The following is a 25,329-nucleotide window of genomic DNA, read 5'->3' as shown; positions in this document are numbered from 1 at the left end:
ATATGATCTAGATTTAACTTGCAAATATACTTCCAGAATTACTAAGTCTTTCAGAATTCTAACAGGAAAAACACCTGGTATTACTCTGATCCATTTCAAGCCAACACTGGTCAACAGTCTCCCTTTCTTCAGCTGCCCCGTCAGTTCTCTAGGCCAGCACAGTTTCCCAAAGACTAGGTGTGTGAACAACTGGTGGTACAAGGAATGATCTTACTTTGTTCTCCTTTAATCTTTCTGGTCACAAGAAGGAAACAGTCTTGGTGTGGTCCTATGTATCTTAAATGGCCTTCGCAACATAAGCTTATGACCCTATTTCACCGGGCTCAGACTGGCCTGCAGTAGCAATAGCTAGCTAGAATCTCATCACACGGTTTTATTTTCACAGACTTTACATATTTATAAGTATAGCCTGGCCTCTATTTAGAAAAATGGATACAATTTTTCAGTAGTGATAATGGTTTTACTGCAGAAATAATCAAGTCTTCCTGTTAAATTTTTAAGTTACAGTGAATCAATTAAAAATATGAAAACAGTTTCAAAGGTAGCCAGAAATGACCAAATTCTGAAAGATTAAAGCCTGGGAAACACTGTGTTGAGGGAAACATACAAGTTTATATAGTCTTTTACTCAAAATATAGGATTTCCATTAAGAGAAAACAGAAGTAAAACATATATAATTACTAATTAGGTCACTGTTGGATTCTCCCCAGGCATGCATGCCCTGGTTTTTTTTTTGGCTCTGACTATATAGGTCAATGTCTAGGGTTCGTGGACAACACAAACCAAAAATATATGAATACCTAAAAAAGCTGTATAAAATGCGTAAAAATGTTTTCAAGGTAGCAGTTCTCCTGGGTTTTAAAAAAATAACTGACAAAGTCAGTAAATTGAGATTCTAGGCCAAACAACAGTATTGGCACACATGTGCTTTAGACTCTTAATTGTATAAGGATAAACTCTATTATACCATCCTCTCTATGGAGTTTAAGAAATATATAATTGAAGAAGTTTAATGTTGAGCCTTTCTTTCCCCATAATTTATGGGCATGGATCTGATGCATGACAACAGAAATACTTTTTCCTTACCTCACAAAGCTTATGAACACAACCAGAATGGTAATTTAAAAATCAAACAACAACAAAGAATGATCAGAGTATTATAGATAAAAGAACTCAAACAACTTTTAAAGAGTAAGTAATTCTGGCATGGTGGAGTGTTTCTTTTCAATTAGGGATTACTGACCTACTTAACAGCCCCGTACAGAAAACTCAATGCTTCCCCCAAGAAGAAACTATCTTTTTGTTTCAGTACAGTGAGAAGTTAATGTAAACTTAGACAATCAATAATAATCTCTGAACCCCCTTTTCTGCATAATAAAGATCTATAATGATCCCAAGTTCTACATATGTTTAGATTTAGATTAAAGTTCTTTAAAACAGTTCATTCTCTCATTTGTTTCTCAAACAAAAACTGTGACATATTAGACACAAGGTTTTTACTACTATATCACTCAGAAAAATAAAACCATTTCTATAGAATATCCAAAAATCTAAGACTTTAGTACCCAGCACTAGAAAAGGGGTTTTTTAGTAATCATTCCATAAGAGCTACAGAACTCATTACCATTTCTACAATGTTTAGAGGGTATTTTCTGTTCTTTAAATTTCTAGTCCCCTCTTCCCTGGTGTCCAAACAGGATTTGGGGTGGGAACAGAAGCAAGAAGCTTCCAGCAGCTCCAGAGGTCCCTCCCCTCCAGGATTCAGCCTGACCCATGTTCCTCCAGGCCTCCCACTACCACCCACTTCTAGATATCCACCGGGTTTTTCCAATTTCAAAGAGTTAAAGTCAGCATGCAGTTGGTTAGTAACTTCAGTAAGGTGCCCTTGGTCCTTTGCAACAGGCAGAGAAAATTCACATGTCCCCCAGCTCCTTAAGCTGGAATGCACTCTCCTTGCTCACCACCTCTGACTACATCTAAGCTGTTCAGCAGATCCAAGCACACTGCATTTAAGGAGATAGAACAGAAATATCCAGTTGTATAAAACTGTGCTTTCCAATATGGTAGCCACTAGTCCATATGTGGCTATTTACATTTGAATTAATTAAAATTGAATTAAAAATTCAACTCCTTGGTTGTACTAACCACAATTCAAATGCTCAACCGCCATTTTGTGAGACTGGTAACAACTGTACTGGACAGAGCACATATAGGACATTTTCGTTACCACAGAAAACCTACTGGACAGCGCTGGTCTAAATACATTTGTAGGTATGTTTGGTTTCAACTAAAAGAATAAATAAGCTAGAGACTAATTATATGATAGTGGTAGTTTTCTGTTGAAAGAAATATAGTTGGTTAGCATGGACCTATACTAACCTAGTATAAAACAAATGGTAGATCTAGAAAAGCAGATAAAATATTTGACTCATGAGTAATACTAATTCTTTCATCATTAAAAATTAGCATAATATAAAAAACTAATTTATCTACTGAAAATTCATAATGTGTAAAACCACATAAAACAGAATAAAGTAGAAACGAGCCTTTAATCTTTGTAAATTAACACTCCTAAGGAGACAGGACACACGGACAGACAGGTTATCCTTTTTGTGAGCATGTTTTTTCAGACTGTGAAGAAGGGGATGCCAGGACTTCAGCCTCTGTCCAGTGAGGCCAAGAAAAGGAAAAGTAAACAGTAGAATTTACTGTAACTAATTTTTGCAAAATGCCTATGATTATGAGCTCTTACTGTGGCTCAAAAGGATTTAAAAATTACCTCCCACAACAGCAAACACTAAAAAATCACTGTGACTGGGAAAATGATCTCATGAGTCTCCTCACCATTTCAAGTGTAACTTCATGAAGTGGTAAATGTTATAGGGAATCCTCAAAAAAATTCATTCAGGAAACATTTGAGTGCCTATTAATGTGAAAATTCTGTGTGTGTCCAGGAGAGGGTACCTCACCTCAGGAGCTGCTGAAGTAAATGCCAACCACTGTGGGGGGGTGGTGGTGTCTGTTTTTGTTTCAGCTTGAGTGAATGTGGGTATATATATTACATATATGTAACAATATTTACTATGAGGCTTAGTTAGTTAAATGGGTAAAATGTGAGATGAGTTTTAGATTGGGGGAAGGTAATCAGGTAGTAATAACGTAGGAGATTACTCTAGACTGTAAACACAGGAGAATCTTAGAAGGAAACTGAGGTTGGTGTGGCTGACACAGGAAGGTAAGGTGTACCTGAGACTAAGGTTAATGGGATTAGTCACTATTTTGACTTTACTAAAGTATGTGGAGATATCTATATATTTTTATGCAGGTTTTTTAATTGGTTAGAAGAAGAGAGACTAAAGGTGAATAAACCATTTGCAGCAGCAGCTTAGAATAGATTAATTCTGAGATAATTTAAGTTGAACTAGAGTTTAGGCCTCAGACACGGGAGTGAATGCTATTTGCACATTGGCTCTAACAGTTTATAAGTGTGTAGGAAAGAGAGGGGCTATTAAATACTTCCTTAAAACATTAAACAATAATTAGAGATCTTGGTTTTTAACAATATTGGAATTACTATATATGAGTAGTAACTATTTCTGATGTTTTACTTTCATTAATTTTTTAAAATCAAAATTAAATGCTTGTTTGTAGGAACTCGAACAATATCTATGTAGAGTATAAAAAATAAAAAGGAAGATTTTACTCTTCCCCACCTCCAGTACCCTGTAATCCACTCCCTAGAGGGGAGTCCTGTCATTAAAATTTTGTATTTGTTTTTTAAGCTCTTTTGATATTTGTATATAAAACACGTATTATTAGTGTATGGGTAGGATAATATTCCTAATGGCCACCAATATGCTCTTTTTACTTAACATTATATAATGGACATCTTTAGAGTTTTCACCATGGCCTGACAGTTCATGATTCTGAGGCACGGGCTTTCGGCAAGGACCGTCCTAGTGGATCTGTAGCTGTGGCAGCTGATAATCACTCAATTGCCTTCTTGTTACTGAAAATATCACATTGCAATTACCATCTGTAATATAGTACTTACGTGTTCTTTTTTAAGTATCAATTAGATTTAAAAGAGTAGCTAATCTGAGGTTAGACAGTCTCCTCAGTTTATTTCCCACATATGAATTTTCTTTAATATAATATGACTTACGACACTTGTAAAGCTGCATTTATTTCCTTGAGTAGCTCGTTAGTCTTATTAAAATCTGCCCGCATGATATTTTTCTCTCTGAGGTGGTCTGCTGTCATGATATCCAGCTCTTTTTCAAGTCTCTTGTTTAAATCTTGTTCATGCAACCTGTTTGATTTATTTTTAGTTAAGAATACGTTATTCTGAGGTCAAGCTTTCAAAACTTTCTATACTCTACCAGATTTGAAATGGTTTTAGGTATAATATATAGAAAATTAATGGAAACAGCCTAAAATAAGTTACTTACTTTGCTCTAATCTTCTAGCTTGTTAAAGTTGTCTCCTTTAATGCTTTTTAAATTCTATTTTATAAAGATTTTAGTTAATTATACAATTTCCAAAGTTATTGAATGCATACATATTATTCAAAATACAAACACTTCATCTATGTTCTAAATTATAGCAGTCAACAAATAAAGAAGTGGTCTTCAATATCTACTAGAAGGCAGTCTAGCCATAAAAATAGGCATGTATTGCTAACTACTATACAACAGTCTTTTAGATAACACTGTATATTCCTTCTTTTGTAATTAATGGCATACCTCATCTGTTGGTTAGATTCACTTCGTATTCTGAGAATTTCTTTCCCCTTAAATTCCAATTCTTTGGTTAGGGCACTTATATTTTCATGAAGGTGCTGTACCTCCTTATCCAAGTCTGAGATGTGATGCTCTCTGTGCCTTAATTCCTCTTGTAGATCTGTTATTCTACACATATGTTCCTTACTCTGCAAAGTACAAAAAAGTTTTTTTTAAGTAACCTCTGTGCAGGGCTTGAACTCATGACCCTGAGGTCAAGAGCCACATGCTCTACTGACAGAGCAAGCTAGATACCCTACAAATAATTCTTAAAAGTTTTCTAGTATTTGCTTTCTGCATTTATCTAAGGGAAAGAAAATGACACAGTAGAATGTCCAATTTGATGACATTGCTTGCAAACTGCTGAAATAAAACCTAAAGGCCTCTTCCCTTTCCATCTGTAAGAAGTGTTTATATGGATAATATCAGGGTGACAAGAGGCCCAAAAGACCATAAAAGCACATCTCCCACACACTTTACAGATGAGGAAACCAATACCCAAGAGATACCTGTCCAAGGATGATTTATATAAACAGCAGAGCTGAGATTAGAATGCAGGGCTCCTACATACTCACCAAGTTATATGGGCTTACAATAAAATTCTGGCACCATTGTCCTTTCATTTAAAAAGGCCCTGCATCTAGGGAGGCTATCCCAGCAGGCGAGGGCACATGCACGCGCACACACACCCACCCTATGGCTTAGAAAGCAGACTGTCCGCTTAGTGTTGATATGGCAGTTACAGTTGTCTGAAAGATAAGCTCCCTTCCATTTTCCTAGAAGTCACTGTTTTCTACCACATCTATCTACACATTGTCAATTTCAGCATCAGCCTAGTTAGAAGAAAACATAATTTCCCTCCATGGTTATAAAGTGACTCATTTAAAACTTCATAGCAATGAAGAGAAAATTTGAGCTGATCATTTAACATAGCTAAAGTCTAACAAATGATGGCCTTCATGCACTATGTCTAGAAATCCATCCATCCAGACATTTTAGATCATAAACTAATTGAAGGAAGCATACTTGTCCAAAGAGCAAAGTTTAAAAAGCATAAGTAGTAGCTATGCTAGAGTGATGTGCAAATATCAGTTATCTTTTTTCTTGAGCACCTGCTACTTCTATAGTATGCTATCCAGTATGACTATTTAAATTCAAGTTTAAATTATTTAAAATTAAGCAAACCAGACACATAGTCACACTAGACTAAGGCCATGTGGCCAGTGACTACCATAGTGGATAGCACAGATATAGAACAGGTCCATCATCTTGGAAAGTTCTACAGACCGTGCTGTTTCATAGTATTCTGCCTTCACTCTTCGTGTTATTTATATTTCACTGTTCACCTTCTCAAGATGCAAGTAAAATTCAAAATATTCAATTAAAAATTCATAAAATGTAATTTTATGACCAATATGCTAGAGTCAAGTTACCTATTTCCCTTTAAAAATAAGACTCTTAAATATAGATGGTAAGTAATAACTAGTGAAAATACTAGTTATTACAAAATAATTTTCAGGAAACGGTCAACATTCAAATCTATTCACATTTAAGGAATCGTCACGTAACAGAATATTCTTCTTTACCTGTCTTCTGCTGATGTCTATGCTTCGCTCTAATTCCATTTTAGCAGCTGCCAATTCTTGATGATGACTATGCCGTAACAAATCAATTGCAGCTGCATGTTGATGGTTTAGTTCTGAGCGTAAGGAAGCTAGAATACAAGGGGAAAAAAATACCTTTCGTGTATTTTAGAAATATTATTGATACTTTACATAAAAATTATAAAAGTCACAGAATAGTATTTTTTTAAATTAGGACACTTGTGTATGCCCATTAAAATATCCTAGACTATCATAGAACATCATGAATTTAGAGGTCCTCTAGCTTTGTAAGGATAAGAAAATTTTCATCTGCTCAGATGGATCAAGGTATTTCCATATATGCTTTTGGTTTGCCAGTAAGGTGCGAATGGAGACAAAATGTTTTTTAACTTTTCTAATTCGCTATTGGAATAGTAACATTTTAGAACTGAACAGTACCATAACATTTTCATTTAGGAAGCAACTTCCCACCTAGGTAAGAATTCTTCCACAGTAGTTCTGAAAGATGTTAAACACTGGCTGGTGAATGCTTTGATTTTTAAGTCATGATTTTTATTTGAATCTGAGATTATTTGACACAAACCACATTTATTGAATGCCAGGTACTACACTAAGGGAGAACAAAATATGACCCTGTTCTAATAACCACACAGGCTAGAGGGAAACGCATCAAGCCAGGGAATTAAGTGGGATAGCAGAGATGAATTGAAAACACAGTGGTGGAAGCACCCAAATTTCCTAGAAGGAAACTGGGAATGCTATCACAAAGGAACTGTCACAATAACTCAGTCTAACGCACTGAGTAAGGGTTCTCCCAAGTGGAGAAAGAGAAAAGCATTAATGAGGAAGGGATAACATGCAAAAGCAGAAAGAACCAAATCTATCAGGTAAACTGTAAGAAGACTGGTGTGGTGGGTGCCCACAGAGCATGTGGTCATAGTGGAAAGAAAATGGAGCCCAGTCTGAGAAACTTTTAGCACAAAATGCTTTTTACTTTACGTTTGGGTTCATGGTTCTCAATCTGGGATATGTGTGGCAGTATGTCTGAGGGACTTTTAGAGTACACATGATCATCTTCTGAAACATGAATTGTACTTGAAGATTTTGGGGAAAGCCATTAATTTCATGTTAATACAAAGGAGATATGAGTAAAATGCAAATTGTACATTTTAAAGATAAAACATGAGACAACTTCAAAGAAATGCTGTGCTTGTAACTAGTCATTTTAGGCTCTTCCTGAGACCTCCATGTAGGGGGCGTAAGTTCAGTCTCCCTGTGGTAAGGCTACTTCTGTGGAAAAACTTGACAGGCACTGAGGTAGGACATGGGAGTCACTGAAGGATTTAAAGTTGGGAAGTTCCATGGTGAGATTTGAGTCTTACAAAGATTAGCCAGACTGGAGTCTGGAGGGTGAACTGCAGGAAAAAGATCAACGAGAAGGTTATGGCAATAACCCAGGTGAAAAATGACATGACCCTGAACCGAATATGACAAAAGGACTAAAGAAGAGGGAACAGATGTAGGAAATATTTAAGTGAAGGAACTAACAGGATGTGGAAGTAAAAGAAAAAAAGTTAAATGCATCTTCTACCTTCCTGGCTTGGGCAACTGGGTAAACAGTAATACTCTCAATTAAAATGGGAGGTACAGGAATGGCAACACATTTTGGACCTGAGGGAGATGGTGAGCTAATATTTAAAAATATAGAGTATAAGTTAGAATATCTAACTTTCTAATATGCAGTAAAAAATAGAAATCTAATTCACAAGGAAAGCAGTTTGGTCTAGAAATAAGTATTTGGCGTCACTAGCATAATAGATGGTAGTTGAAGTCATAGTTGTGAATCCAATCAACCAGGAAAAGCCTGAAGACCAAAAAATGGACCAGAGGGCTGGGGACTAAATCCTGGGAAAACAGCAATATTTAACAGTTGCATGGGAAACAGGACTAGCACATGAGATTAAAGAGCAGGGATCAGAAAAGTGGGAGTGCAGTGGAATTTCAAAGTTCAATGGTGACCTCAGGGAGAGTAATTTCAATGGAATAATGGGGGCAAAATGTAGACAAAGGACTAAGTATCTCGAATACATGAAGAACTCTCAAAACTCAACAGTAAAAATACAAGCAATCCAGTTAGAAAATATATACAGATAGCAGATGAACACATGAAAACATGTTGAACATCATTAGCCATTAGAGAAATGCAGAGTAAAATTCACAATGAGATAATACCACACTCCTATCTGAATGACTAAACTACAACACCGTGACATCAAATGCTGGTAAGGATGTGGCAGAAAACTGTCACCCACTCATTGCTGGTGAGGATATAAAATGGTACAGCCATTCTAGAAAACAGTTGGGCAGTTTCTTAAAAGAAAACTAAACCTACAATCATTATATGACCTGGCAACTCCACTCCCAGGCATTTATCCCAGAGAAATGAAAATTTACACTTACACAGAACTGAAAACACCAGATGTCCTTCAGTGGGTGAAGGACAACAACTGACCTTCAGCAATAAAAAGGGACAAACTACTAATACATACAACAACCTGGATGACTCTAGAGAATTATGAGGGGTGAAAAAAAGCAATCCCCAAAAGGTTACACGTTATTACATTTATAACATTTTTTAAATGACAAAGTTATAGAAATGGGTAACAGATTAATGGTTACCAGGAATTAAAGGTGGGGAGGAAAGGGAAGTAGGTGTTGCTATAAAATGGGCAACAAGGGATCCACATGGTAATGGGAGTGTTCTAGGTCTTGACAGTGTCAATGTCAATATCCTGGTTGTAGTATGAACTGTAGTTTTGGGGAAAATGGATAAAGGGTTCAGAGGATCTCTCTGTATTATTTCTTTTTCTTTTTTTTTAAAGGTTTTATTTACTTATTTGAGAGAGAGAGAGAGAGAGAGAAACAGCATGAGAGGGGAGAAGGTCAGAGGGAGAAGCAGACTCGCTGCTGAGCAGGGAGCCCGATGCGGGACTCGATCCCGGGACTCCAGGATCATGACCTGAGCCGAAGGCAGTTGCCTAACCAACTGAGCCACCCAGGCGCCCTCTCTGTATTATTTCTTACAAGCTCATATGAATCTACGACTATCTCAGAATAAAAAAGTTTAATTAAAAAAATCACTAAAAGTCCTTTTTGCCAATAAAGAGGTATTGAAATCAAGTTTCAACGGACTAAACAATAGTGCTAACACTTGGCCTGTTTTTACTTCTCCTCACACAGCTGGGGAAAGTCTGTGGTCCCTTGGACCAGAATTTTACAGACTACCTCTGCATTTGACTATAAGCTCCTTCTATATAAATACAGAGCAACAATTCTCCTTGCTGAGCAGTTTCTGTAGCATGTAAAGAGGTATCCCACAAATGTCTGATATATAGTCTCACTATGATTTTCACCCTAGCTATCACAGTGGCTGGTAAAGGAGGAAGAGGAGAGAGTTCTGATGACTTGGCCTAGGGCTCCCAGCAATAGTAGAGACAATGAACTGTGTCAGATGGCTTTGCCTTTGGGGCCCAGAGTATCCACAACACTTTGGTCTTCTTTGTTCCTAATTCCTACTTGGAAAGGGTATACCCCTGAAATGTGACAACATACAATAAAAACTCTGGAGAGAATTAGGGGGGAAAAAAAACAAACAAAAGGAAAATGAGATGGTAGGAATAAAAAGTTATTGAACAACACCAAAAAAAAACCTCCAAACACTCTTTAAATACATATACAGTTTTTCTTTAAACCTCAACTGATCTCCTTATAAAAAGGGCAGTAATTTGAATACTTCAAAGATTAAAATCCTATTAAAGAAATATCTGAAAAATACCTAGACAAAAAGTCAGACCTAAACATGAGTTTTCTCCTAAAAACAAAATCCTGAAGTGGAAAATAAACATATGACTGTCAAGTCTAAGGACATGTTGGCTCCATGCCTATCTACTTCTTTCAGTCACTGGAGAGTGGAAAGTCTGAATGTCCTGACTCCATTTAGTCCCTTAGTGGGACTTAGTGGTAGGTAGCAGCACCAGTGAGTGTTGCTTACATAGCCAGAGTATGGAGAAAGGTGAGGGGACCTCACCTCACTGTTTCTGTTCTACCCATTCTACTCCTCCATCCTCACCTCTTCATTTGGTAACTTCAAATATACAAAACACTTATTCGTTTTGGTGTTTCAAAAATTAAAAATAAAGCTGTGATTTCCTATTGAATTTTAAAGTAGAACATACAGATAAATATGACAATATTGTAATCCTTTCAAAATACCAAGCATAGCCTTTCCTTCATCTTCTAATTCAAACCGAAGAGTCTGAAGTTCCTGTTCCATTTCTATCCGGAAGCCCTCCATTGACTCTCTGTGTGCATCTTTTAATGACTGAAGCTCCGCAGAATGTTTTTGTTGTAAATGATTTTCAAGAGCCTAAAACAGGAGAAACATACTCAAATTATTATGCTAGAATACAGGAAGGAAAATGCAAATAAAATAAAAAATTACTAAAACTCAGTTATTTAAGAAAAACAAGGCATTTGTAATTCATTTTCAAGAAAATTATAAGATAATGACCTTTAGAAAATAAATTAGTAGGGTCACTTCAGTAGAACAATCCTTTTGAAATCAGTTTGATTCAATATAGTGTGTCTGAATTGGGATATGGGTGGGCCCTTTATCTAAGGTAGTTTTCAAAAAAAGTCCTTGTCAAGTTGCTGAGGGGGGTAAGCCACCTAAATTAATGCATAATTTCCCTGTGTGCACAAATTTAGGAAAGAGAAGAGAGGAGAGGGGCATTAACAAGAAAAGATCTTCTGATCAGAAAGAGATGATGATGGCTTTTACAACTCCAACCTTATCAAATATTTTGTTGCAACTTTCTGTAGGCATTTTCAACAGAAGTAAAAGTGTGAGAGTAGGTAAGTGGAAAAGTAAACAAACCTCTCATGTGATTAGTTCTAAAAGCCTGACCTGAGAAAATGGACTACATGTGGCTGAGACTAAGAGAAGCTAAGGGAAAAAAGAGAGCTCAGGGTACTTCAAGTTTAGAGACTGAACTGTGCCAGGATGGGTTTTCCTCGGCATAATCTGCAACATGAAGGGTTTCTGAGAAAGATACCATGTTGTAATTAGGTTTATATTTCTTTAACCATTACTCTAAAATACAGTTTTTATAAATTAATATTTGGCTACTTATGGTCACTGTTTCTAAAGTGTTTTATTTCTGCGGCGCCTGGGTGGCTCAGTCATTAAGCGTCTGCCTTCGGCTTGGGTCATGATCCCAGGGTCCTGGGATCAAGCCCTGCATGGGGCTCCCTGCTCAGCGGGGAGCCTGCTTCTCCCTCTCCCACTCCCCCTGCTTGTTTTCCCTCTGTCACTGTGTCTCTCTCTGTCAAAGAAATAAAATCTTTTTAAAAAAAGCCAGAGGTTTCTTTAAATATAACAATATAAAGGACTTTTAGTTTAGACATTAGTTATATAGATAGCTTGGCTACCTAATGACAACAATAAAATTGCATGCTCTGATTTCTTCTGAACAGGATTCAGGTTTCAAAGAAACTGTGTAAAATTAAAGTACTGATACAAGAGCTTATGTGTTCTAATTCACAAATGATTTCAATGAATAGGTTATTTACCAATCAGGCCTCATTGTGTGTTTATGGGCTGTATTGAAGTACAGTTGACATACAATATTAGGTTCAGGTGTACAACACAGTGGTTCAACACTGATGAACGCTAGGAAATGACCACCATGGTAATTCTAGTTACCATCCGTCACCAAAGTTATTACAATATTACTGACTACATCTCCATATCTTGTCTTATAACTGGAAGTTTGTACCTCTTAATCCCTGTCACCTATTTTGCCCATCCCCCTACCTCCTCCTCTCTGGCAACCACCTGTTTGTTCTATTTATAAGTCGGTTTAGGTTTTATTTGTTCATTTGTTTTGCTTTTAAAATTTTCTATGTGTAAGTGAAATCATGCAGTATTTGCCTTTCTCTAACTTATTTTACTTAATATAATAGCCCCTAGGTCCATCCATGTTGTCACAAATGACAGATTTCATTTCTTTTTAACGGCTGAGTAATATCCCATTACTCAGATGCCACATCTTCATTATCCATTCATCTATCGATAGACACTTAGGCTGCTTCCATATCTTGGCTGTTTTAAATAATGCTGTTACAAACATAGGGCTGCATGTATCCCTTTGAATTAGTTTTTGTATTCTTAGGGTAAATACCCAGTAGTGTAACTGCTGGATTGTAGAGTAGTTCTGTTTTTAACTTTTTGAGGAACCTCCATACCGTTTTCCATAGTGGCTGTACCAGTTTGCATTCCCACCAACAGTATAAGAGGGTTCCCCTTTCTCTACATCCTTGCCAACATTTGTTGTTTCCTGTCTTGGTAATTTTAGCCATTCTGATAGGTGTGAGGTGATACCTCCTTGTAGTTTTGGTTTGCTTTCCCTGATAAGTGATGTTGAGAATCTTTCCATGGGTCTGTTGGCCATCTGTGTGTCATCTCTGGTGAAATGTCTGTGCATGTCTCCTACCCATTTTTAATTGGATTATGTGTTTTTGGGATGTTGATGTATATAAGTTCTTTATATATTTTGAATATTCACCTTTTATCAGATATGTGACTTGCAGATATCTTCTCCTATTCAGTGTTTCCTTCATTGTGCAGAAGCTTCCTTTTTTGATGTAGTCTCAAGAGTTTATTTTTGCTTTTGTATCCCTTGCCTCAAGGAACCTATCTAGAAAAATTTGCTACAGCTATTGTCAGAGAAATTACTGCTTGTGCTCTCTTTTAGGATTTTTATGGTTTCAGATCTCACATTTAGGTCTTTAATCCACTTTGAATTTATTTTTGTGTAAGGTGTAAGAAAGTGGTCCAGTTTTCCCAACACCATTTGTTGCAGAGACGTTTTCCCATCAGATGTTCTTTTCTGCTTTGTCAAAGATTAATTGACCATATAATTGTGGATTTATTTCTGGATTTTCTATTCTGTTCCATTCATCTGTGTGTCTATTTTTGTGCCAGTACTAAAATGTTCCGATCACTATAGCTTTGTAACATAACTTAAAGTCTGGAATTGTGATGCCTCCAGCTTTTTTTTTTTTTTTTTTCCTTCAAGATTGCTTTGGCTCTTTGGGGTCTTCTGTGGTTCCATACAAATTTTAGGATTGTTTGTTCTAGCTCTGTGAAAAACGCTGTTGGTATTTTGATAGGGATTGCATGAAGTGTGTAGCTTGTTTTGGGCAGTATAGATATTTTAACAATATTTGCTTCCAACCCATGAGCATGGGATGCTTTTCCATTTCTTTGTGTCCTCTTCCATTTCTTTCATCAGTGTTTTAATGTTTTCAAAGTATAGGTCTTTCACCTCTTTGGTTAGGTTTATTCCTAGGTATCTTATTATTTTTGGTACAATTACAAATGGGATTGTTTTCTTAATTTCACTTTCTGCTGTTTCATTATTAGTGTATAGAAATGCAAGAGATTTCTGCACATTAATTTTGTATCCTGTGACTTCACTGAATTCATTTACCAGTTCTAGCAGTTTTTTGGTGGAGTCATTCAGGTTTTCTCTATACAGTATCGGATGTATTTTATCATATCATCTGCAAATAGTGAAAGTTTTATTTCTTCCTTCCCGATTTGGATGCCTTTTATTTCTTTTTGTTGTCTGACTGCTGTGGCTAGGACTTCCAGTACTATGCTGAATAAAAGTGGTGAGAGCAGAGATCCTTGTCTTATTCCTGACCTTAGGGGAAAGGCTCTGTTTTTCCCCATTTTGGATGATGTTAGCTGTGGGTTTTTCACATATAGCCTTTATTATGTTGAGGTAGGTTTCCCCTACACCAACTTTGTTGAAGGTTTTTATTGTAAATCAGTGTTGTACTCTGTCAAATGCTTTTCCTGAATCTACTGAAATGATCATACAGTTCTTATCTTTTCTCTTAATATGATGGGTTTTCTGTATAAAGTATCATGTCATCTGCAAATAGTGATAGTTCTACATTTTCTTTATCAATTTGGATGCCATTTATTTCTTTTCCTTGTCCAACTGCTGTGGCTAGGACTTCCAATACTACACTGAATACAAGTGGCGAGAGCAGGCTTCCTTGTCTTGTTCTTGGTCTTAGAGGAAAAGCTTTTAGCTTTTCACTGTCAAGTATGAGGTTAACTGTGGGTTTGTCACATATGGCCTTTATTACATTAAGGCATATTCTATCTGTACTCACTTTGTTGAGAGTTTTTATCATAAACGAATGTTGAATTTTGTCAAGTGCTTTTCCTGCATCTATTGAGATGATCATGTGATTTTTATCCTTCATTTATTAATGTAGCAACTACACTGATTTGCAGATATTGAACCATCCTTGTATCCCTGGAAAAAAAACCCATGTGATCATGGTGGACAGATGTTTTCAGTGTATTGTTGAATTTGGTTCACTGATACTTTGTTAACAGTTTCTGTAACTATACTCATCAGGGATAATGGAAATAAGGCCTAATTTTTGACCAAAGAAACTTTCTTAACTTTCTGGACAAGATCAAGAGACTAAAGTAAAAAAAAAAAAAAAAAAGAAGAGACTACAACTTATTGTATAGGCAAGTTAATGGTTTTTAAAGGAATATGACTTTTTTGTTTTAACAATTTCTTTATGGCCTACCAGTTCTTAAAATAGTTGTCCATACCCAAATAAAAGATTGAAGCAACCTATATCAGTAATAACTATATATGGTGAAAATCATTGTTAGTAAAACTGCATTTTTCTATCAAATCTTTACCTTAATTATCATAAGGTCCTTAGAAGAAATTGAAAAATATGGTGTAAAGAAATAAATTGAACCAAAATTAATTACACTAAGACTATGTCAAACTAGTGTTTTCACAGAGAAGGAAGTATTGGATATGGGGAGATTCTGGCATACAATTTGATTAACCCAATAATGTATCTATTTGATTGAAATCTCTTCTACATGATCTGTCTGTATCACTACTTTTCACATAGCTTTTGGGGCTGTATATAGGGAAAGGTACTATTTTAAAATTGTCTCCAAATTTCATTTCATTGTGAACTTTGTATATAAGGGGGAAAAAGTGTAAGTTAAAAAATGTGGGATAAAAAAAATATAAATCCCTTGGATATATATGTGTCTTTTTTAGATCCAGCCGAAAGAGAAAAATTAAAAATTTGATGAAAGACTATTATAAAAGTTCAAAATTGTACTAATTACAGTGGTTACAGCTTAGTAGGACCATGCTAAATTTATTTAACCACTGTTAAATATATGACAAACCAGATGGTGTATTAGTCTCATCATGAACTCAGCATTATGTCGGGAAACAGAAAAAAAATGTTGGTCTTAATCTGTGTAACTGGTGTGTATGTTTAGTCATTCTGACCCCCACAAGAAGGCAGATTCTAGAAAACACAATGAAATGAAGCAGTATATAACTTGGAGGCAAAAAATGAATTCTTAAGAATTTGAAGGCTAATAATTATTAGGCTATTGGATTACCTTTGAACATATATCACATTAAACTTACTCTTTGTTCCTTTTCTTTTTCTTCTTCCATAGTTTGAAATGCAAGGACATGTGCTTCTTTTAAAGATTTATGTCTCTGTTGATGTTGTTCCTCTAATTCTTCAAGCTCTTGGGTAAGTCGTTGTCGTTCTTGTGTAAACTGGGCTTGCAGTTGCTGCAGAGAAGTCTGAGATTGGGAAAGTTGCATCTCCAGATTCTGTTTCAGCAAGGAAATCTATGCCACAGAATGTTACAATGAAGAATAAGTACAAGGCATATTTCACAGATTGCCAATCTAAGGGAAAAAAAGCGTGTCAACAATATTAACTATAGTAAACTAATTGCCTTAACTAAGTATCCACTTAAAATGTTTTACAATATATCACAGATTATTTAATATTTAGGTATTACCACTTTTAATTCTAATTTTAGTAATTATCCTAAAAAATAGACTGTTTTAGTGGTATTAAGTTTGTGTGGACTCTCTAAAGCACACTGTAGCCCATGTTTAGAAATACACCTATTTGTTATAATGAACACCTATGTTACATTGCAATAAAAATTTATAATATGAAATAAGAACAGGGCAACTAATGTTAATGTATTTATTAGGTTATGGTCACCTCAAGGAGATAGTATAAAAAGTTAAACTGCTTATTTGTAAGGTGGTAAAGTTGAGTAGTTAAGAATTGTGGGCTCTGAGTTAAAATCCTAGGTCTGCCACTTGCTATATTAGTACTTCACCAGGCTGTGTGAGTTGAAGAGTGTTACTACACATAATTCACTTAGAACAGCCCCTGGCATGTAGTAAGTGCTCAATAAATATCAACTAAGATTATTTGAGAATTGAAAAAATTACTCTTTAACAGATTTATCTATTCATAACTTAAAATCCTTATGTAAATAAAAAGGATTTTCACTTTTGAATTTTGATTTAATTCAAAGGATTTACAAAACTTCAAGCTTTTTTAAAAACCACAAACATCCTGCAATCCTCTATTTATATCCTCACAATGACAGGTACTTTTCTTTAACTATGGAAAACTGATCTGTTATTCCTTTTGTACACAGACGTCACCATTAACATGTCTGCATTGTTTCTGGGTGTTTTAAAATACTTAAAATTAAGTCCTTTTTAAGGAATAAAAGCACAAAACACATGTATATGTATATATATGTTCACATATACATTTGATATAACCATTTAATTTGATCTATTTCTGTTTTCATAAACAAGAAACTGTAACTTGGAACTTATCTGTATTCTAGTAGAAGTCTGAAGCTAAAAAGAACATAGGGAGAAGCAGATAAAAGTTGTCAAATGTGTTCCAGTAAGTAATTTAAGATGCTATATGTGTTTATATACAAGTAAAACAGTTTCTGTGGCCTAGAAGGCTAAGCTAAGGGAGAGAAGACACTGTAAAGTGAGTTTTTGTAAATGGGAAAAGATTTTCTTTTGATTGATGGAAGGCAGATGTAGGATGCCTCAAATGTCTCACAAGGAGAAGGGACCTGGGAAAGAAAAAGGGTGGAAAATCACCAGAGATGCAAAAAATAAGAAGGAAAAATAAGGACAATGTTATAGCAACAGTTAAGGCCATACTTGTAGAGTAGGAAGACTAAGACAAATTATACTATATGACTTCTTACCATTTTATGCAAAGAAAATCAGGATGAAATAAATATTAAGGACAACCCAGAAAGGAAAAGTAAATCATAAAAGGGTAAAAGGCAACAAAAATGTGTGTTTGTGAACACTAACGTGTAATTGGTAGAGTCATTTTCTTCCCAGCTAGCTGGTCCTTGAAATAGAAAAGGCACCTGTCTAACTACTCTCTTCCCAAGTTCAACCTTGTCGCAGACCCAGCATGGGGACCCACGTGACTGCCTTGTCTCTGGTGACAACTTGTTAGAACATCTATAAGAACATTAGGAAACGACTATGTTACATGTAGAATAATGACTGATGTATTATAATGATTGATATCAAAGCTATTAATTGACCCCTGGACAAGTAAGGACTAAAATCCATCCAGTGAACACAGTGATCACAAATCTGCCTGCCTTGATATGCGTCTGCATCAACTCAAAGAAAAGGGTCATGTTTTTCCAATTTGCACACAGGTACCATATGTGCTAGTAGTAGCCCTGGGTCCAGTACCCCAGGTAAGGGTGCACTGAGGGATAACCCAGTCAGTTCATAGCAGTGTATCTGATTTTCTGCAATACCCACTTCAAAAATTCACTGCATCAAAAAAAGCTCTTTCACGTTAATTTGACTACAACGACTCACACTTTAACTATTTAAGGATGAAACTTATGAAGAAATACAACATTTAAAATGAGGTACCACAGTAGTATAATAGTTACATATTTAAAACCTAAGCACACTTTCAAAACTCTCTAGTTTAAATAAAATACACTTAAATATTTGACTTAATACTTTACACTTATTATACTTTACCGTGAAAGAATTCTAAAGTATTTTTCATTTTAGGATATAAGATTAATCTTTGTAACTATGCTGGATAAAATACACGCAAAAAAGACATTATCATGCAATGTAGTGTTCAAATATACTTAGGTTAGATATTCTGTATTCTTAACTTTGAACGCACACCAAAATAATATTAAGGCTATCTAAAATCTCTGGATTCATGCTCAAGACCATAACATGAATTATATGCAGAAAGCCTTTATCATGCAATGCAGCATCAAAACTTACTTTGTTGATTTTATAAATAAATTAGTAGCACTGCATTAAATTGTCAGCCTTTATTCAACATGAAAATTACATGGCACTTTAAAACACAGAAATAATGAGCAAAGCAATGTAAAATGAACTAATGTTTTATAGCTATAATTTAAGCAGTTGAGTTTAGTATACTTTATGGAAATACATATTAATATAAAACTTCATTAATTCAAAATAAAAGAGAACAAAGATAGACTTTGTGTCAAATAGTTTGGGCAATCCTGGTCAGAACTTTTATTACAAAATTATAGAAAGGCATTTGTTGGATAAATGAATGAAAATGGTTGTTCAAATAATATGTTCAAAATATGTAGTATAGGTATTAGTTTCTATACATTTGTTCTAATTTTAAATTTTAATGCTTTTTATTTTGTTGTCTTTAAATAAACCAGAAGAATCCTTATTTCAAAAAAGAATTTTAGTCTTCATTTAAAAAATTCTTACCACAGGTGTTTGGTATGAATTATATAACGTATTCTACTGATCAACAGGTATGAGATACTTTGTAAACAATTTTAAAGGCCAATAGTAATTGCTACTCTCTGATCTCTACCACTTAATACACTGATGTCTTTTTGAAAATAAAGTGTAAAATTTTCAAAAAGATGAAAATTAAAATTAAAAGCATATGGATACATTTTTCTGTAGAAAGGAAAGCTTTACCTATTTCCTCCAGGGCAGTTTCACAAGGATTCTGTCCCTTTACAGTGGTGCATGAAAAAACACCCTCAAATAGAAAATGAATCAAATCTGAGGTACTGGATCTGATAGTATGTCAACATGGGACATGGAATTATGTTAAGCCAAAATATTTATCAATTTTGACAAGAAAGGTCAACGCAAATTCTTAGAAAGTCTAAACCGTGTGATACTCAGTTCAGTACTTCCAAATATATAAGGCAATATTAAAAACTGCTAACAAAGGCTTGGAGGACAGTAAGGATAATTTTTTACTATGTCAACAACTTATATAAATGTTCATGTAGGGGCGCCTGGGTGGCTCAGTTAGTGAAGCATCTGCCTTCGGCTCGGGTCATGATCCCAGGGTCCTGGGATCAAGACCCGCACTGGGCTCCCTGCTCAGCAGGAAGCCTGCTTCTCCCTCTCCCACTCCCCTGGTATGTGTTCCCTCTCTTGCTGTCTCTCTCTGTCAAATAAATAAAATCTTTAAAAAAAATAAAAAAAATAATTGTTCATGTAAAATGTTTGAAGGTCCCTGAATATTTTAATTCCTTTTTCCCCCTTTTTAACCACTAATTTGCTATTTTTGAAGAGTCTAGCTAAGAAAATAAATTTAAGCTTAGGGAAATTATGACCATTCTGAGAAAATTCTGAATTGTTCATAATTTCTTGGTATTTTTCTAAGAAAACCTATAAACTGAATTTATCAATTAAGAATCACGAAAATGCCTACTTAATGTCCTTAAGCTATTTCTATAATATGTTCCCAATCACCCTCTCATTCTTCGTTGAAAAAAACTAGAGAGCTTTTATAAAGGACAAAGGTATCCATAACCACTTGTTTTTTAGAACAAGACAGTATATAGCAGAAAACTTGCATGGAAGGCTGGGGAAGAATGTGTGTGGAGGGGGTGGGTAGATGCTCACCCTGCTCAACAACACTGACAAGGCAATATTTTGTTTGGATGATGACAGAATGGAAGAACTGATCCTCAAAGACTATAATGTTACAAAAGGAAATTAATTAATGGGGATTTCATTGTGTCACCAACCCCTTTTACTTTTTTTGTAGGAGATGAATCAAGGCGTTCCCATTTTAGTTACTAATAGATTTAACTTCAATTTAAGGTTGTTTTTTTCATTTATAACTATTCATTTATAACTAAGAAAAGGTAACTATGTTGTCACAAGTATTCTGAAGTTCAATTAATTCTGATAATCATCCTATTTGGGTTCTTACTCCTACTCCAATTAGTATATATGGTTTATATATAGTGGTTCTGGTTTAATATAGTGATCATGCCCAAATTCTTACTATGTTATATGTAAATTTTTTTTAAATATGTGAATTGCTAAATGGAGCCTTATTTCACCAACATTGAGAGAAATATCTTTGTTGCTTATTTTTTAAATATATTTTTAAATGGTGTTAAATGTATTCATGTATTTATTTTTTAAAGATTTTATTTTTAAGTAATCTCTCCACCCAATGTGGGGCTCTAACTCACCACCTCAAGGATCAAGAATCCCATGCTCCACTGACTGAGCCAGCCAGGTGCCCCTTTCTTCATGTATTTCTAATTACTTTTTACATAGAAAACAAAGTTTAGTATTAAAAGTAGATAAAATGTTCTTTTCTTGTATAGTAGAAAGAATTTAGAAAGCTATGAGGAAATAGTTTCCCTCCAGAAGTATCAAAATTTCACAGAACATCTCTTGACTCAAGCCTTGATTCCCCTAAGACAGGAGTTGGCAAACTGCAGTCTTTTTTTGTAACTTAAGTTCTACTGGAACATGGCCACCCAGATTCACTCACATGTTGTCTATGGCGCTTTCATCCTACAATAGCAAAGTCCAATAGCTGCCAGAGAAACTGCACGGCCCCCAAGGCCAAAAGTATGTACCATCTGGCCCTTTACAGAAAATGTTTGAGGACCTCTGCCCTCGGATATCTAAGAAAAATATTCAAGGATGTTCAGCTCTGTTATTTTAAACAACATTGGGTATGATAAAAATAAATCTCATTTTTTTCTCTTCATATTATGAAAAATTTTTAAATGAGTGTTTACATTGGAATACTACTTTGAAGCTTAATTTCTAAATATTTAAGTAAGAACAATAGCTTTGCCAATTCTTAGAAAAGGGATTTACTTCATTTCACTTAAATCTCATAATAATTACAACATCAAAATGTAAACTATGTTCTGAATCTCATGAACTTCACAATTATCTAACACTTGTTTATTGACACTATTTTCTCAAAAAATAGTTTAACAAAAGAAAAGCAAATTTACATTTATTTGCATTCTTACAACAGTCAACTAGTTAATAGTTTTCAAAAAGTATTTTTCAAAGTAAACATTTAAATAATGAATTTTATGCCTGAGAGGTAAAATCTTGTTTGGCTTTATAATAAAAATATGCTCATTAATACAATGTGGTAGATGTATGCGCATACACAAACAAATGGCTGAAAGCTTTTGTTACCCATATATAAAACATAACTTATTGAATGCCGAAGTGTATTTTTTATATCGTAAGTTAAAAGCTTTAAAGCAGTGATGATATTTATGCAAAATTAAAAGTGCAACATGCCCTTCTGTACAAATTGTAAGTGCCGCTCACTTACATTGTTGATAGATTTATGCAAAGCTTCACCCAGAGAGTGCCGCTAGGAAGAAGAAAAATCAAAGGAATAAAGGGAAACATTCAGAAATCAACTAAGTGAAAGAAAGAGGGATATAAACGGTAGAGTAAAACACAGGACATTAATTATAATATGCTCAAGAAAAAATAAGTTGAAAACAGTTCTGAGAAAGGAATTAGACAAAAAAATTTAAGACACAATCTAAATTATCTGTAGTCCCTTAAAACAGTATCTGATGTTTGTGGGAATGGCAGACTTACCTATGCAAAATACTGAAGGCCAGTACATATAAATCAGAGTTCACTTGAAAAGATAATGGTTATTGAAGGACCTAGAAGAAATATTACTGTTCTAAGTTCCTCCCAGAAATCTAAAATATAATGCTTTAAAGCATTATACTCAGTACTGGTATAGTATGCTCATGACAGATTTCTCAAGAGAAATGAGCAGATGAGAACTGAAACACTAACTTGATTGTCTGCATAATTTGGAGGCCAAAAATAAATGAGTTAATCATTAAAAATGTGAACATTTAATAATAATCTGATTTTATACTTGGGGGAAAGAAGAGATGCATTTATATCTTTTCAATCCTATTTTCTAGGATATATTTGGCAAAATTACGATCTGGGTTTATTTTTCAGAAGTTCATTCCAATTTTGAATGACATAAAACAACTGGAAAAACCCACACCCTCTCTTTCCCCAAATATGGGGGAAAATATGATTTCATTTTCAATTGCCTCATTTTTTTTTCTTTCCAAAAATACAAAATAGTATTTTGAAGTTATATTAGTATTTTTTTTAAAAAGATTTTATTTATTTGACAGAGAGAGAGAGACAGTGAGAGAGGGAACACAAGCAGGGGGAGTGGGAGAGGGAGAAGCAGGCTTCCCGCTGAGCAGGGAGCCCGGTGTGGGGCTCAATCCCAGGACGGGGATGACCTGAATCAAAGGCAGATGCTCAACCGACTGAGCCACCCAGGCGCCCCAGTTATATTAGTAATTTAAGTAGAAAAGTTCCTGTGAAATAGTTTTTACTTTGGACATTAATCAAATTTTCAGACAGAACATAATTTTTTTTCATAATGTGATTACTCCTTGGTGTGTCATAAACTAAAACTTGTTTTTATCTGGTAAATAATTTTTTACTAATAATTTAGACTAATATGAGATATAATTTAGGATATAGTATAGTTATAAAAATAAGTTGAGAAAAAAGATTAACCTCTATCTGGTTATTCTATAAGTGCTCAATGTAATGTTTCTCATATATATATAATACATAAAATTATATATGTAATACATAATATACATTTTATATATACATACACAATTTTTCTTTTATATAAGTTGTGTTAATTTTATTTACTTTCTCTTTATGCTTTTTCATACTCAGTATTCTTTATACACTAATAAGACACTTCTCCAGACTTGGCAAAATTTATGAAAAGCTGAGGGATTTTTAGTTGTGTTTTTTTGTTTTTGTTTTACCTCTTTGTATTTCTCAGAACTGATGTCCTAGTACTAGAAGTTAATTTGAAATGTATGGCATTTACTTATGAAGTAGATTTTATTTTTCATTCTTTAAGCTATCATCAGACAAAAATATGTATGTTACTTAGGATTCCTGAACTAACTGATAAAACTAGGCTAATATGACAGATCATAAAGTGGCATGCCAGTTTAGAATTCCCTTAGGAATTCCAGATTTTGGATTTTATACAACAGAAGTATATTAGAACACTTGGAATCTAAACTCACAGGGGCACTGTCTCTGTCAACACAGTTAGTTATAAGCCATGGAAACAGCTAAACCAAAAGGCATGGTCTTTGAACTGTGACCTGGGGTGACTCACATCACAGACCTGGCTGTGGCAATGGGGAAATGCACTCATGCTATTGGGTCACAACCCTTATTGGTTAATACGTAAATGAAGTAAGATTTTTTTCATTTAGAAAGATCTTTATTGGAGTATTATTAAATTCCAGGAAATATCTTAAGTAGAGAGTGATACAGAGAGTTGAATAAGACAAAACAAATATACAAAAAAAAAAAAAATAGTTGATGATAAAAGCTATGATAAAAAAAAGATTGCTGTGATAGAAAATGACTAGAAGTGATACTGGGTTGATCGTAAGAAAACATCTGTTGAAAGAAGTGACATTTTAACTCGGAATCAGTGAAAAAGCCAGCCACGAAATGCGATGATTTGCCCGGAAAGTGTACCCGGGCAAATGGATTAGCCAGCGCAAAGACCCTGAGGGGGAAGTGAGCTGGGAGTGACTGGATGTACATGTGTGTATGTGTGTTGGGGGGGAAGGTTTGTGAGAATGACATGAGATGGGTGATTTTTTGCAGGGCCAGATGGCTTATGGTCTTGTAGGGCCATAAAAACAAAGAGCCTTAATTCAGTGAAGTACCTTGAGAGAATTTTAAAAGGAGGGGAATGGTAAGATCTGATTACATCATAAAAGATTACTTCGAGCGCTATGAAGAAAAGTGAAGTTGGGAAGACTGGATAGGAGGCTATTACAATGGTGACTTGGCCTAGTGTTTACTAGGGGTGATGGAAGCAGACAGAGCTGGGGTGTTTTGGAGGTGGAATGAATGGGACTGACAGATTACATGAGAGATAAAGGAAAGAAAGAAATCAAGGATGATGCTTCAGGTTTTGTTTTGAGCAACAAGCAGTGCCAAGAAGTAAAGATGATGGGTTGGGGGATGGTGACTGGGAATCAGTATTTCAGAGTCAGACATGTGAAATTTGAGATGCCTGTTAGCCAACCATGTGATTCTGAGTTCAGGTGAAGAGGTCAAGGCTAGAGATTTAACTTTGCAAGTCACTGACATATAGATGGTATTTATGCCACAACACTAGATGAGATTCCCCCAAGTTAAGTGTCTTCTTGAAAGAATATTCCATGGGGGTGCCTAGATGGCTTGGTCGTTGAGCATCTGCCTTCGGCTTGGGTCACGATCCCAGGGTCCTGGTATGCCCCACATCGGGCTCCCTGCTCCACGGGAAGCCTGTTTCTCCCTCTCCCACTCTCCCTGCTTGTGTTCCCTCTCCCACTGTCTCTCTCTCTCTGTCAAATAAATAAGTGAAAAAAAAAAAAAAGAATAGTGGATGAACTAAAAATCTGTACGCAAAAATATTATTTGGCAAGCATTCTATATAAGCAAGATCCATGTTAATAAAAAATAATACCCTATATAATAGTCAATTTGTTTTAAAACATCTTAAGCTTGTCAGTTTTTGAGATGAGTGAAAAGGGCCTCAGCACATCCTCTTCAATAGATAGCACTCATACCTCAACA

At 35.0% G+C, this 25,329-nt stretch overlaps 1 protein-coding gene across 4 annotated transcripts in view; it reads right to left on the bottom strand.

Annotated features, from left to right (window-relative positions):
- The window catches only part of FAM184A (family with sequence similarity 184 member A), a 110,066-nt gene that overhangs the window by 8,320 nt on the left and 76,417 nt on the right, over positions 1-25,329 (bottom strand). For 2 of the 4 annotated variants that reach the window (XM_088024256.1, XM_088024257.1), the window contains exons 9-12: positions 15,949-16,161; positions 10,658-10,811; positions 6,368-6,495; positions 4,746-4,930 (exon numbers count right to left, since the gene is read on the bottom strand). In XM_088024256.1, coding sequence (XP_087880382.1) covers positions 4,746-4,930; positions 6,368-6,495; positions 10,658-10,811; positions 15,949-16,161 — 680 coding nt within the window. Of the gene's footprint in view, positions 1-4,165; positions 4,313-4,745; positions 4,931-6,367; positions 6,496-10,657; positions 10,812-15,948; positions 16,162-21,991; positions 22,034-25,329 lie in introns of all 4 variants that reach the window. The other 2 variants (XM_088024255.1, XM_028117095.2) reach the window with 2 other exon arrangements.

This window comes from Eumetopias jubatus, unplaced genomic scaffold (assembly GCF_037043125.1).
Source record: "Eumetopias jubatus isolate StellerSeaLion01/CBP00866 unplaced genomic scaffold, mEumJub1_p1.0 scaffold_6, whole genome shotgun sequence".
Taxonomy (NCBI): domain Eukaryota; kingdom Metazoa; phylum Chordata; class Mammalia; order Carnivora; family Otariidae; genus Eumetopias; species Eumetopias jubatus.
Note: the sequence above shows the minus strand (reverse complement) of the source record. Positions and strands in the feature narration are given on the sequence as shown.